Source organism: Sinocyclocheilus anshuiensis, unplaced genomic scaffold, assembly GCF_001515605.1.
Source record: "Sinocyclocheilus anshuiensis isolate Anshui unplaced genomic scaffold, SAMN03320099.WGS_v1.1 scaffold218, whole genome shotgun sequence".
NCBI classification, from domain to species: domain Eukaryota; kingdom Metazoa; phylum Chordata; class Actinopteri; order Cypriniformes; family Cyprinidae; genus Sinocyclocheilus; species Sinocyclocheilus anshuiensis.
Window position 1 is genome coordinate 51,551 of NW_015547665.1, and position 14,876 is coordinate 66,426.

General features: G+C 35.8%; 1 protein-coding gene across 1 annotated transcript in view; it reads left to right on the forward strand.

Annotated features, from left to right (window-relative positions):
* The window catches only part of LOC107702494 (mitotic arrest deficient 1 like 1), a gene marked incomplete at its 5' end in the record, with an annotated part of 60,348 nt that extends 46,123 nt beyond the window's left edge, over window positions 1–14,225 (forward strand). Inside the window, one exon of the mRNA XM_016504842.1 lies at window positions 13,671–14,225. Within this exon, the coding sequence (XP_016360328.1) occupies window positions 13,671–13,832 (162 nt within the window). The remainder of the gene's footprint in view (window positions 1–13,670) is intronic.
* Between the last annotated feature and the right edge of the window lie 651 nt (window positions 14,226–14,876).

Consider the following 14,876-nt stretch of genomic DNA (forward strand, 5'->3'; position numbering starts at 1 on the left):
GTGTGTGTGTGTGTGTGTGTGTGTGTACATATATGCAGTGCTTAACAAGTTATTAGACCACGACCATCCAATGTAAGGTTTGTGTCACAGCTGCCCTAAACTAACAGGATTGGTGAAAAATAATTTGTTTTTGTAATCGTTAATCCAATAACAGCTTGCATTCTTGCTGGCATTATTTTATGTACTTTTCCACAGTCTCTGTTATTATTGACTGTAATTGGGCATCTGAATTAAAAAAAATTTATAAAGTGCTTTACTATTTTTCTGCCTTTCTTGTAAAACAGTAAATTTGAAAATTCATGGATAGCAACAAGAATTATGTTTTTGCATTAGAAACACTACTGTGACTAAAAAGCTTGCACATACCAAAAAACATTTAGGAAACATAAAAAATAATAAAATGATTTTGGTAATCACCAATACTGTTAGTTTCGGGCAGCTGTGGCTAAAACCTTACACTGGGTGGTGGTGGTCTAATAAATTTGTTAAGTACTATATATATATGTATATATAATTATTTAATTATGGACATTTTATGTTAAATGGAAATGGTAAAGCGAGTATTTATCCTTTTAGTATTTATCATCTGTAAAATCTCTCTTCATGAATCTCTGTACATGGTACAGAAGTTCTTATGGAAATTCATTGGTCAAAAGTTGTGGAAACACTGAATAGAAAATGTGCCGTTTCCTATCCTGTTTGCATATATCGGATGATTCCATGGGATTTTGAAGTAAATTTGACCTGCTAACCTTCTCATTTTCATAATTTTCTTTTTCTCGATGCAGAAAAATTCCTTTACAATGATTTGATATGATTTGACTGTCTAATATCTCAGAACATCTGGTCAAGAGTAATCCATGCAGAGCATTTTTATAGATTCTAGCCAAACATACAGCATGTGCATGCTTGTGCATATGTGTTCATGCGTGAGCTCTCTCCTGTATTCTGGAGAGAACATGAAATGTACTGAGTGGATGGAGGTTTGATTTGATCCCTAGAGACTGCCGAGTCTATTGAAGATCGAATGCCTAAACTAGCAGACATCATCTCTGTCCAACACAGCTGTGGAGTGGAGAGAGTTTCCTGACAGAGTTTGAGTGCTATTCCCTGTGACATTCTTTGCCAGAACGACGCTCGCTTTTATTCCTTCTAGTTCTCTCTCCATTAATAAAGCATATGTCAGCCGTCGTGTTAGCCTGTCATGACAGCAGAAGTTGTTTGTGTGTGGTGGAGTATCATGGGGAAAGAGGTTTTGTAAGGACAGCATGCGTTTTGTACTGATACATTTTAATTTGTTTAGACTGAGGATACAAAAACACTCTGGCAAGAGAATGTTTCACAACTGTAGTAACTGAAAATACTTTTCTTTTTTTGCATCTCTCAAACACCCAAGAGAAGGTCTGAGAGTTTCATAGAAGATGAAAAAGAAAATCAAGAAAACGGGTAGACTGAGGATACAAAAACACTCTGGCAAGCGAATGTTTCACAACTGTAGTAACTGAAAATACTTTTTTTTTTTTTGCATCTCTCAAACACCCAAGAGAAGGTCTGAGAGTTTCATAGAAGATGAAAAAGAAAATCAAGAAAACGGTAGCACTGGGGGTTTGAGGATGGTTTCCAGGGTGGTGCTATGCAGTTTCTTAGGTGTTCTGAGAACTCAGGCCAATATTCGCACACTATCCACCTTATTCTTCAGCGTGGAAGTAAGCCTATGGGTGAGAATTACGGTTCATTAGCCGCTATAGGGAAATAACGAGAAGAATAACAACGTGCAGTAAAACTGTTTGCACTACAAACCAGTGTGTTGATAATTAAGATAATGCATTAAAATAATAAGGTAAGACACACAAATTTGCAATATCAAGCAGACAAATGAGCTGTTTTGTACAGCTACAAATAGTTGGACGCGGATGACACCGGAAGCCAGTCCCATAAAAATTACAAATCCACTCTTAAGGGAAGAATAAGATGGATATGAGAGGCAGATTTGTGTGTGTGTGTGTGTGTGTGTGTTTGCAATATCAAGCAGAAAAATTAGCTGTTTTGTACAGCTAAAAATAGCTGGACGCGGATGACACCGGAAGCCAGTCCCATAAAAATTACAAATCCACTCTTAAGGGAAGAATAAGATGGATATGAGAGGCAGATTTGTGTGTGTGTGTGTGTGTGTGTGTGTGTGTGTGTGTGTGCACTTTGGATTTGTGCTCAGCACAGAAAACAGAGCGCAAGTACAGAATCGAGTTCTCTTTCACATTAAATCACATTAAAATGCACCTACAAAATGTTAATTTTAGAAGTAATTTGATTCCTGACCTTACGTATCTTATTTCCAGAATTGTAATCACTTTTCAGTTACCAGCCCTATAAATGCTATAGAAAAAAATGTCATTCATGCTCTTGCATGCATAAAGACATGTATGGTAATTGGTAACTACTGTATGTGGCTGTGTAAAATATTTTTGGCAACTTCCTAGGTTGTTGATAATCGTCAATAGACTGACTGTTGAAATCAACATTGCGATACTTGCGAGATGTTGATATACGATAATATCGTCATATCGCCCAGCCCTAAAGTCTATATATTCTAGCACATGTATATGGCTCGGATCTCTTTCAGTTTTAACCTAGGCCATTTTTTTCTACATGTTTTATCATCTGTCAGGTGAAAATCCACTTTAGAGTATTAATGCTGCACTGTTTTTATCATTCATGTCTGTAGGACAGATAGTGTAGGATGAGATACGTGATAGCTATTTTGTATTCATGTTACATTAGAAAGTATGAATTAAGAAAGTTTAGATTAACTGGTGAGGAAACCATTATCTGTTTTTCCTCTCTCTTTGTCTTGCAGTCTAATCCACAGATGTTCTTTTCTGTGTTTTTAGGTTGTTCTTGTGTTGTTTCTAACAGATGGTGTGTTGAAGTCTTGTGTTTGCTATACTGTAACTCTCAATTCTGTATGCTCTATTAAGCAAATAGCAGAAAACATAAATAGGCCAATATGTACAGACAGTAAATTTCATTCGAACATCAAAGGACATTCACATGGTGGGTTGTTTTGTACTTTGGACCAGGACCTTATTATTATCCTTTCTAAAGCACTTTTTGTGTGTGGACAGACATGCAGCAGTTCACTTTAGGGGTGCTCTGATTGATCGGCCGATAATCACTTTGGGATGTTTGATCGGTGGTCTCTATAAAGTCCGATCTCATAAACCGATCTCAAGCTAATGACGTGCCGGCATGCCGTGAGAGGTTTGGCATGACATGTAGCATCTCAATCTCTGTCCGGCGCGGGTAAAATAATTATAATGCTGAAGCGGTGAGGTACAATTCATATTTCTTTATTAAATAACTTACAAAGTAATTTGAAAACTTTCTATGAGACATAATTTCACAAACAGCATGAGTGAATTACCGCGCTCTCTCTCTTTCCCTCTCAAAATGCGCAAATGGCTTTAAATCACCACATCACGTCTGCGAGCTGCACGCTGCACAGTTGACAGGAATTGTCACTTGCACAATCGAGGCAGTGTCACATCGTCACTAAAGTTCATAATTTGCATTCCTTTTTAAGTCTTGCCAGTGTTTAAACCATTCATCACTCAACGCGCTCTCCTAGAGATGGTGCGCTCATGCACTCTCAAAGCACACACACATACAGCTCACGAAATCAGGCTTGCGCTCTGTGTAAGCTTTTGTGCAGCAATCAAAGGTGGGTAGTAACTGATTACATGTAATCTGGATTACGTAATCAGATTACAAAAATTAAGTACTTGTAATTACATTAAATTACATTTTAAAATACTTGTAATCAGACTACAGTTACTTTTTTATTGATCACATGATTGCATATTATTCATACAATAGCAATAAATTATTCATAATGTATAGATTCTCCCTTATTTCTCTTTTTCATCTTTTGTATTACTATGTCTTTGGGAGACTTTTGCCTTTCAAACACATTAAAATGTACAAATTCACATGATTTCTTATTTGCATGTAATGCAGGCATTCCCAAACTTTTTTGTCATCTGAACCTCTTTCACCTATATTTACTTGAAGTACCCCTGAGATTTTAAAATAAGTATTTTAATAATTAACTAATTAATAGTAATTAATAATTATCACATTTGCATGTTCACGGGTCTCTGACATTGGTTGATGGTCACATGACATGCAGGTAAACAAATAAAATATTTCATTTTTATAAGTGTTTTATTTTGATTGATGTTATTTTAAAATTATTTACTAAATTTGTATGATTTAATTAATTATTAGCTTTTCATTAAACTCACAACCCCCCTGCAGTTCCTTTAGGAACCCCAGTTTGGGAAACCTTGACGTAATGTTTAATGCACTTCATGTTGTTATTAACAACGAATGGAATATATCTTGTTACTCTTTGTATTTTTATATCAATATCGTGCAAGATTATCCTATTTAAATCGATGTGATAAACGAGTTGGGTCAAAAGTAAGTAGTCTGATTATATTACCTAAAATGTGTAATGTAATGGATTACGTTACTAACTACAATTTTTGTCATGTAATTTAGAATCAGTAACGGACAACAATTTGCAAGTAATCTACCCAGCTCTGGCAGCAATTGCCCCATTGTAAAAACAAAAATGCACTGCATGATCAAACATTTATGTGAGAATTTTATATTTTTTAAAAATGTCTTTAAAATGCCACCCCTCAAATTTAAACAATGAATGAATATCTGTAAAAATCCTGATTGGAGCATCACTATAAATAATTCTACATGATAAAAAGAAGGCTTTAAAAAGATCGGTATTGGTGATCATCCTGTGATCGACGATCAGTGATCAGCTCCAAAAATCCTGATTGGAGCACCCTTAGTTAACTTGACTAAATACAGACCCTATACATAGGCAGACCCTCTCTAATATGCAACTTATTGCACATACTAATGTCCTGTGTTCTGGATAGTCTATGTAAACCCTTGATAATGGTCTTGATATTTACTCTGCCACTCATCAAAATGTCAAAATCTGAATTTAAATTGAACCCTTTTTGTTTTTCATTTGCATATTTCTGATTATTCAATTACGTCTTCTCTCCTCCAGTTGGAGAGGCGGTCCTCTCTGCAGTCCCTTGGCTGACACTCGCTCAGTTAGGAGATCATAAAGCACTCGCTCTAGATACAGCAGAAATGTTACTCTAACAAGAATGCCAATGAACCTTTTATTCATTTTTTTCCTTTCCACTTTTCAATAGTTTTATATAATGTTAACATGATTTTTTTTTTTTTCTTTTATGTGTAAATTATATTTAGATGTTAAATTTATATGATGGTTTATGGTTTTAATTTCCTGTAACCAAAATTTGGGAGATGTTTAAACACTATTTAAAAATAATAATAAAATAAATAAGCAAAATGTATTTAAATAAATCTAGTGGGTTTTGGGACCAGTTGTGTTTGCAGTTATTGTTAAACCTGCATTTTTCATACGTTTAAAGATATATTTGTTTCATTAAAGTTCAGTTTGAGTTTGGGTCTGCAAGTACTAATAATATATTACTTTTTTAATCTGATTAGTTTAAATCAACAGTCTGCATGTCTTCATGAACACTGAGAACTTCACTGTCAAAGCTGCATCTGTTGTCAATGACATCATATATGGAGCTTTTCCCCTCTAAACACATCTGTTGTTTTTCTAACAAACTGCCTCATGTTCGTCAAAACAGCAGCTAGGTTGAATATTTTTCTGGGAATAAATGTATATGTAAAATCCAGTTCATAAGTACTTACTTGTACTCACAAGTATTATATCAAAACTATCTTGGTTTGATATTTTGAAATTATTTAATACAGTGACATACATTGTGACGTCATATAATGTCAACATTTTTGTGCCCATTTTGTACTTCTAAAATGTTTGTTTTCTAGTCTAAATATGTCAAATTTAGTGTGCAATTTAGTAGCTAATGTAGCTTTTTATCTGCAGTGCATGTGTTGTATCTCATGTCATGGATGTGGTAAAGTACGATGTGCTGTTAGCAAGGAGCAGTTGGCTAATTATACATCTGCCTAATCAGTAGATAAAGCTAATTTAACAGCCAATTACTGCTCTTCACACACCTCCGCCTCACACTTGATGCAACGACAGCTTCCCGTTTCCTCTCTCTAAGCTCGGCGAGGTGTTCTCGCACCAACAAACGACTCGAAGATGCAACTGGATCATGAAGTTGTTTGTGTGTATGTGCTTACCGGGCTTATTGCAAACTTTGTATTACTTCAGATTTTATTCCCCTTATACAGAACGTGTGTGTGTGTGTGTGTGTGTGTGTGTGTGTGTGTGTGTGTGTGTGTGTTTTATGTTCTTCCAACATTACACTTGCCATGATTTTCTTTTCTTTTTTAAAATGTACAAATTGAATTTTGATCATATTTTTTAAATTACTATACAGTTACAGCATAACAGAATGTTTATCTGAATAGCTTCACCTTGTCATATAAACACCTTGTCAGTACGACATGAGTTGGAAGTTAAATCAGTAACTGCTCTGATAGATCAACAAGAGTACATTTTTGAGTCTTTTTGACTATTTCGTTAAAGGAATTAGTCATTTGTTTCTGAACTGTTAAACACTGTTTTAGATATAGTTGATACAGATCATTTTGACCAAGTTTGATACAGATAACAACAAAAAGTATTGGTAAGTTTGAAAGTAGTCTCTTATGCTCACCAAGGCCACATTTATTTTATAAAAAAAAATACAGTAAAAACAGTAATGTGAAATGTTATTACAATTTAGAATAACTGACTTCAGTTTGAATCTATTTAAAAATTTAATTTATTCTTGTGGTGACAAAGTTGAATTTTCAGCAGCCATTATTTCAGTCTTCAGTGTCACATGATCCTTCAGAAATCATTCTAATATGATGATTTGGTGCTCAAAAGCGTTTCTTATCGTCAGAGTGAAAAACTGGTGCTGCTTAATATTTGTGAAAAACACTCAGGGTTCTCTGATGAATAGAAAGTTGAGAAGAACAGCATATATTTGAAATAGAAATCTTTTCTAATATTTATAAATGTCAATTCTCTCACTTTTAACAGTACATATTACTGATGCCAAACTTGTTAATGGTAATATAAGATGTTTTTCGCTCTGCTGTAGTAAGATTGGTGCAGAAAACTGCTCCTCTTTGTGTGTGGAGATTGATGACTTCAGACAGAATGTATATTGTAAAATGTCCTCTTGAGACCAGCCATTTTTACTTTCTTGGCTATGTATTTATTTGGTATTTGTGCTGGTGGCGGTTCGTGGCGTGTGTGATTCTCTCTGGAGTTGTCAGGAGATATATAGGCTGTTACAGTGTAAGTCCCTGGAAGCTCCTAAAGGCTGAGTCATTACAGGTGTCACTCCATGTACTGAAATGCATCTTGAGCAAAGTCTAGGCAAGCATTTTTCTCTCTTTTTCTCCCCCTCACTCTCTACAATACGGTTTTTACACATTCATTTTTACATCCTCCGAAAGAAACAGCTGTTTGGGTCATATGCAAAATGTTGTAATTATTCACTTCACACCCCTTCAGTCCAAATGCTGCATTTGACAAACTCTTAGAAGTGAGGGAACGAGATGGATTGAGTCGATCCTCTAGAAAGAAAGCTCAGCAGGAGATGCCATTACATGAAGTTACACGAGGAGTTTGACGGATCCTTGCTTGACAGTGCTAGGAATGACAAAATAACTGGGCCTCCGTTGAGAATGCAAAGATGAAGGAGAAAGAAGAGAAACTATGCTAATTCTGCTATTGTCTGTTGGCCCCACTATACCCACAGTCAATCGTTTTTCTTCTCATTTTATAATAGTCTTTCTGTCTTCTCTCTTCTCTCATGTGGACTTAAGGGAAGGTTTTAATATCAGCACAAACTTGTTGTTAGCCAAAAGGTCAAGTATTGTTCTTAACACCCTTTTGTGGCGGTGGCAATACAAAAACACATTGATAAGGTCACAATCTGAATAACTCCCTCTCAAAAACAGAGAGAAAAAAATTACCGGCTGACCTTTTATTAAAATGTGATCTGGGAAAATGAAAAACAAAATCAAGTTGGAGACAAAGGAGAGGCATTTTCATATGCACTCGGTTTGCTGGGACAGGTATTAGAAGGTCTGGTGTCGAGGGGGTGCTTTGGTGTTATGAGGCAGGAATGCTATTATGGTACTTCATAAATCACGGCAAAAAAGAACTGCAAAAAAGAATACATCTTTACGAGAGCCCTCTTTTCTCAAGCCCTCTAAATGTAAAATATATTTGATGCTAACTTCTCCTTATGGAGGTCAGACTTAAAAAGATTTGACATGAAGAGCACCATTGTGCATTGATGCCCTCATTTTGTGTTTGCTCCCTCTTGGTTCTACTCTGGGCAAGCAATTAATCACAGACTCGTGGCTTTATTTCTTTGAAGTTTTTGAGGGATGTATGTACACAGGGAAACAGAACATTTTATTGTGCGTTTGGCTTCATATTATAAGTAAACTTAAACAGTGCTTGTTTAAGTCAATGTTAGTCATTTCTGTTACTTGATGTTAGTCATGTACAGTAGTAGGGACTGTTAGTTGGTTTGCTGGATAGTTAGTTAGCTAGAATACACAGGGAAACAGCATTTTAGTTAGTTAGTTGATTCGTTGGTTAGTTCATTTTAGTGACTTTTGTTACTTAGTGACTGATTTTTTTTTTTTTTAAGTTATGGAGTTTTTTTTAGTTGGTTTGTTTCTATTGCTTACTAAGAGCTTATTACTCACAGCTTGACATGAACCCAAACAATATTTGACTTGGTAAATGTTAGTTAATTAGTTATTCGTTAGGGATGCACCGAAATGAAAATTCTTGGCCGAAGCTGAAACCGAACAAAATAAAACACTGGGCCGAATACTGAACACCAAAATGTGCTTTTTACTGTTTTGTCTTGCTTTTCAAAGAAAAAAAATCTATTACAAAACAACAATTTATGTGACTGAGCAGCTGACGACTGTATCAGGGCAGATTTTCCTCGTGCTTTGGACTTTGAACCCTGGCTAACGAGCAGATAGCACCGCGAGCTCGTGCAGCGCTGTAAGAATACATGCAATGCGTGCGTGTATTAGAAAACATAACGTTCTGCAGTTTATTTACTAATTGTTTAAGGCCATTGTGCGATTTCAATCATCATACAGTAACCAGCAACAATCACCCCTTCCTCTTCTCATTGAAGACATGCGATGCAGTCCTAAACAGTCTCTCGCTGTCGGTGCTTGTAATGATTTTTGCGTCTTTCTCCGACAGGTTTAAATGCTTCCACACTGCTGACGTGTGTGCTGCATAATAAAGAGTGCGCGCCTCTCACTCTGCGCTGGTTGCTATTTGATCGCGTCATATCATTGTTCGGTACAATTTATTCGGTCTTTTCGCTTATTCGGCCGAACACCGAAAGAGCTTTTTTTGCTATTTTCGGACGAATAATTTCGGTTGCCGAACATTCGGTGCATTCGTATTATTAGTTAGTTGGTTAGAGCTTATCATTACTGACAGGTTGACATAAATGGTGTTTGACTTGGTGAATATTTGTTAGTTAGACTAGTTAGTGAGTGATTCAGTTTCAGTGACCTTTGTTACTTAGTTCCTGTTAGTAGTTAGTGACTGTTACTAATTTTTTTTTACTTGTTTAGCAGCAGTTTGTTGGTTTGTGTCTTCTGCTTACTCAGCTTATTACTCACAGCCTGATAAACCTGAATGTTGTTTGACTTGCTAGTGACTTTTCGTACATGGTTTCTGTTAGTAGTTAGTGACTCTTAGTTTTGTTTTTTGTTTTTTAATCTTGTTTAGCAGCAGTTTGTGTCTTCTGAGTCTTGTGTCTTACTCAGAGCTTATCATTACTCACAGCTTGATATAAACCAGAATGGCGTTTGACTTGTTAGCTAGTTTTAGTACAGACTTTTGTTAGTTCCCGTTAATAGTTATAGTTATTAACTAGTTTGTATGGATGTTAATTGGTTACCTATCTAGGTAGCTAATCTGCACAAGGAATATTTGCGACCCCTCTCTGTGAAAACCCAGCTGTCTTTTTTTTTTGTGATTCACTGTTTTCTATATAAAATTGTTAAACATTGTTAAAATTAGGGATGCACCGATACCACTTTTTCCAGTACTCGCCTGATACCGATACTTTTATTTTTGGTACTTGCCGATACCGAGTACCGATACCAATATTTTCATTGCATTTGTAAATTTTTTAAATATTGGGTACAGAAACCAAAAGAGTATGGATAATGTTAGTTGGTTAACTTAATTTATCAAATAGATAGTCAAAGGCCATGTCAAAGATTTGCTTAATTTCGGACTCAGAAAATAATGTTTTTGAGAAATTCCAATGTAAAGAAAAGCTTATTTTTAAAACTGCAACACAATTGAACCGTAATTATCCTGACTATGTGCCATATATCACATTAAAGCTGAGGTTTTCCCATTTTCAGTGATATGACACATTTATGAGAAAATTCTTAGTTTTGTAAAACAGGTCTATTTATTATGATGCGCATGTTCAAAAAGCATCAAAGCAATATTTGAATAATCAAATGTAAAAAATACTATCACTGCATAGTCTTCATTGTATGTATTCATTACAAGTAAACTGAATATTTTGTAATTAATACATACAATAACACATTTTTTTGCGTCTTATCACGATTAATAACTCGTTTAATTAATAACTCATCAAGCACGTCCTGCACTTTATTTTCTCATTCATGCATATTGTTTTTCTAAAAAACGAAACCGAAATATCTGATGCAAGTGCTTTGTTTCCGTAGGACATATAAAACTTTATTAATACATAAGAGTTTTTTTAGCTTACAATAAAACAGCAATAATATGTATTATAGGCCTATTTAAATATATGTTTTAAACATCTAGACCACATGTGTCAAACTCAAGGCCCACGGGAGCATATGATTGAATAAAAATCTATGCTGCTTTATACCGTAAATTATGAAAGTGCGTATCAATACCACAAGTTTCTGTTTCTATTTGGCGTTCTATTTATACGCAGAAATTGACTTTGGTGTGCATATGATACGCAATGGTTAGGATTAGGGGTGTAGGGTTTTTCCGTTGATGATGACTGCGTGGACGGCTCAGAGGAATAAAGCGGACCTCATCAAGTGCTCGAGCACCACCGACGGAAATAGTCGAGCAGCACACATGGAAAAACACGATATTCTCCTTTCATTTAACAAATTTAAAAAATCGATTGCGGCTTTCAGACACAACTTTCTTCTCGTTTTAATAGTTCGTTTGTGGCTGTTTCTATATAGTTATTTTAATGACAAATGTCCAGAGCACATTATATAGCCTATGCGAGAGCGCATCAAATGCGCAAGTGCAAATCTCTCCGCTTGCAGGTGGATTCCCATTCATTCACAATGGACACGCTTTCTATCGATCAGTACAGATGTCAGTAAAAAAAAAAAAAATCAGCAAGCCATTTGGCTTGAAAAGCACGAGTGTTTTATACTGGATGCTGGCTTAAGGTGTTTTAGTTTACGCAGTAGTCAGTGGTTTAGTAAATCTGGATCAGTCAGGTCAAGGTAGCTTGTTCAGTGGTCTTTTGGCGTCCCCTGTGTTCTTGTTTGGTATCACAGATTGACTTACAGTAGTGCTGTAAACTACTAAATGTAATGTAGAAATGTTCATTTTCTGTGAAGCTGCTTCGCAGCAGTGTATCATGAAAAGTGCTATACAAATAAATGTGACTTGAATGGCAAACAGCTCGTTTAGTGGTCTTTTGGCATCCCCCTTGTGTTCCTGTTTGGTATGGCAGATTGACTTGTGCAATTTTTTTATTAAAAGTGCTGTAAACTACTAAATGTAATGTAATGTAGAAATGTTCATTTTCTGTGAAGCTGCTTCGCTACAGTGTATCATGAAAAAAGTGCTATACAAATAAATGTGAATTGAATTGCAAACAATTATTGATGAATTTTATTTTATTTATTTATTGTGGCACTACATACATTCATTGCGAATTATGAGAATTAAAAAGTACTTTTTTAGTAATTTAGTTTGTATTTATTTATTTTTGGGTGGGGGAGTGGGGTTGAGTACAACCACTTCTTTTTTTTTTCTACTTCAAGCATTGATTGCGTATCATATGCACACCCAACACGTGCGTATCATATGCACGCCAAAGTAAATTTCTGCGTATAAATCGCATGCCAAATAGAAACAGAAAATCGTGCTATTGATACGCATTTTCATGAGACCGGGCTCATGCCATATCTGTCACACGTTCTTAGCAGCTCACAATTATTTGTTGTGCCATAAATGTAACAAAAAAAAGTTTTTAACAAAGTTAATGACTTGTGTTTGATGATACTTGTCTTTATTATTTACTTTGATTTATAGAGTAATTTGGATTTCTTAACCTGATAAATTAAAAGGATTTATGTTAAAATAACAGAGCAATTACATATATTTTTACATCTATGCAAATGCATATGCAATATTTGTAACTTAAATAAGTAATAATAAAATAAAGAGACAGTTATTTAACTATGTTAAGGAGTAGTAACATTTGTACAGTCTTACAGTTACAACTGGCCCTTTGATGGCAGCCATAATGTTGAAGTGGCCCTCGGTGAAAATGAGTTTGACACCCCTGATCTAGACTATTCTTTTGTTTTTGATTTTGTTTTTGTTTTCGCGATCGATGCAGACTCATTCACAGCATCACGCTTCATGTCAGATAGGAATTCATTAACCCGAAGCATCAGCGTCATGATCAGCATCCAAAGACCGAATTATTTTGACACGTATCAGGCATAAAATGCCCTTAAAATAAGCTGGTTATCTTGGCAGAATATTGAGTAACAAAAAAACATAAGCCTTTCTTGAAATTGTGCATCGGTGATGTACACAGAAATCAGAACCCGGCTAAAGTCGCAGTTTTCTTGCCTTTCCCGGCTCTGACCTGATTTTTGCTCTTGTGGATTGACATTAAGGTCTGTTCGCAGTTTCTATTTATAGAAAAGACGCTTCTAAACTGAATGATATGAGATTCAGCAGGTGTTTCTGCTCCTAAAGTAAACCCAGAGACGATGGAAATCAGTATTTAGGGAGCAAACTATATTTTTGGCACAAAATAATAAAACAGTGTCAATAAAATCATTAATTTCAGCATTTATCATGTTATAGATGAAAATTAGAGAACTGTATCTCAAATCCATTGATATAATCTATCATTTACAGCAATAAACACAAATGACCTATTTTCATCATTTTTATGGCTATCACAACTTTGACGCTCTTTATCTCAGAATTAGATTATGCGACTTTAGCCAGGATTTCACAGAGAGGGTCACATTTTATTGTGTGTGCAAGCTAGTGTGTGTACCTGTGTGTGAGATAGTTAGTGGCTGTTAGCTAGTTAGGCAGTAACTGTTAATTAGCCACTAGTAGTAGTTTGTTTGACTGTTTGTGATGTTTTGTTTGTGACTTAAACCTAACTTTTTGTTAGTTTAACTTTTGTTCGTTACTTTACCTTTGCAGTTAAAGTTGTTTGTTTAGCACTTGCTACTTTGATTTGTTTGTAGTCTGTAGTCATGTTACAAATGTTTAAACAGACACCTCTCTCCCCTGTCTCTCTCTCTCTCTCCAGTCTACTGGTCCAGTGGGCAGTGGCAGCATGCAGCTGTTGGAGACAGATTTTTCCCGCACTCTAACTGGACTGGTAGATCTGCATCTCTTCCATCAGAAGAGCATCCCAGTGTTCCTCAGCGCGGTCACCATCGAGCTGTTCAGCCGCCAGACTGTCACCTGATTTACCCATCATTGCTCGACCACACGGTGCTCAGGGAACTCTCTCTCTCTCTCTCACACACACACACACACACACACACAAACACACACACGCACAGCAAGACACTGACATCTACAGAACTCCTGGGCATACAATCTGATCATTTTTAATTTGCTTTTTTTTTTTCCCCCAGATCAAGCATTGCATAGTTGAAGGTCATCATAGCATGACAATCTATATGCCAACATTTCAGTAGTATAGTGATTGTGTATTTTTCTTTTAATACTATAAACCCACACTGTGTTGTTTAAGAAACGGGTTAACATGTACAAGAGAAACCTGAAGATGTGCAGTCCTCTTTTTACAAGCATCATCTTTCATGGCTGTTTATTTGTCTGTATTGAGGAAAAAATAAAGACGTATTAAACCTTTCAGTCTATTATTTGTATTGGGATCTAACGGATTTCAAAGCATTCTCTGTGTTCAAGTGAATAATGATTCATACGCACAGTTGGAAGCTGCTTGTATTGTGTTTACTTCAAACAACTCAAATAACCTAGTGATTATTGTTATCAACTCCCCGCTGAATTAAGGATAAACTAATATCCCCATTGAAAACAATAGCTGCCTGGGAGCTCGGATGCAAGTTTTATGTCTTTTAAACGTTTGCTTTGTACATATTGGCACCAAATCCTAGTGGATGTGGGAGTATTTAAATTCCCTGGCCATTTTAGCTGGCAGCAATTATTACTTTTTTTTTCTATCATCTTTATTTGAATGCCACATAAAATGTCACAGTTTCCTATCCTACACGCATTAAGTTTAATCTGATATGACTCAGAATGCTATGAATTTCGTCTCCAATCTGTCGCACTAGCGATGGAACGTGCCACTGTGCCAAAGCAATTAGCAAAGAATGTTACCCTCATCCTGCATCCGTGGTTTCAGGTAGTGCGCAGTGGGCCCTACCAGTATCTCTGCTTTCTTCTCATGCCAGAGAATACAATGCGGAAGCAATGTCCCTGCTGTTAGCTTTTCCTTTTATATGCAAACTCAGTCATTGGC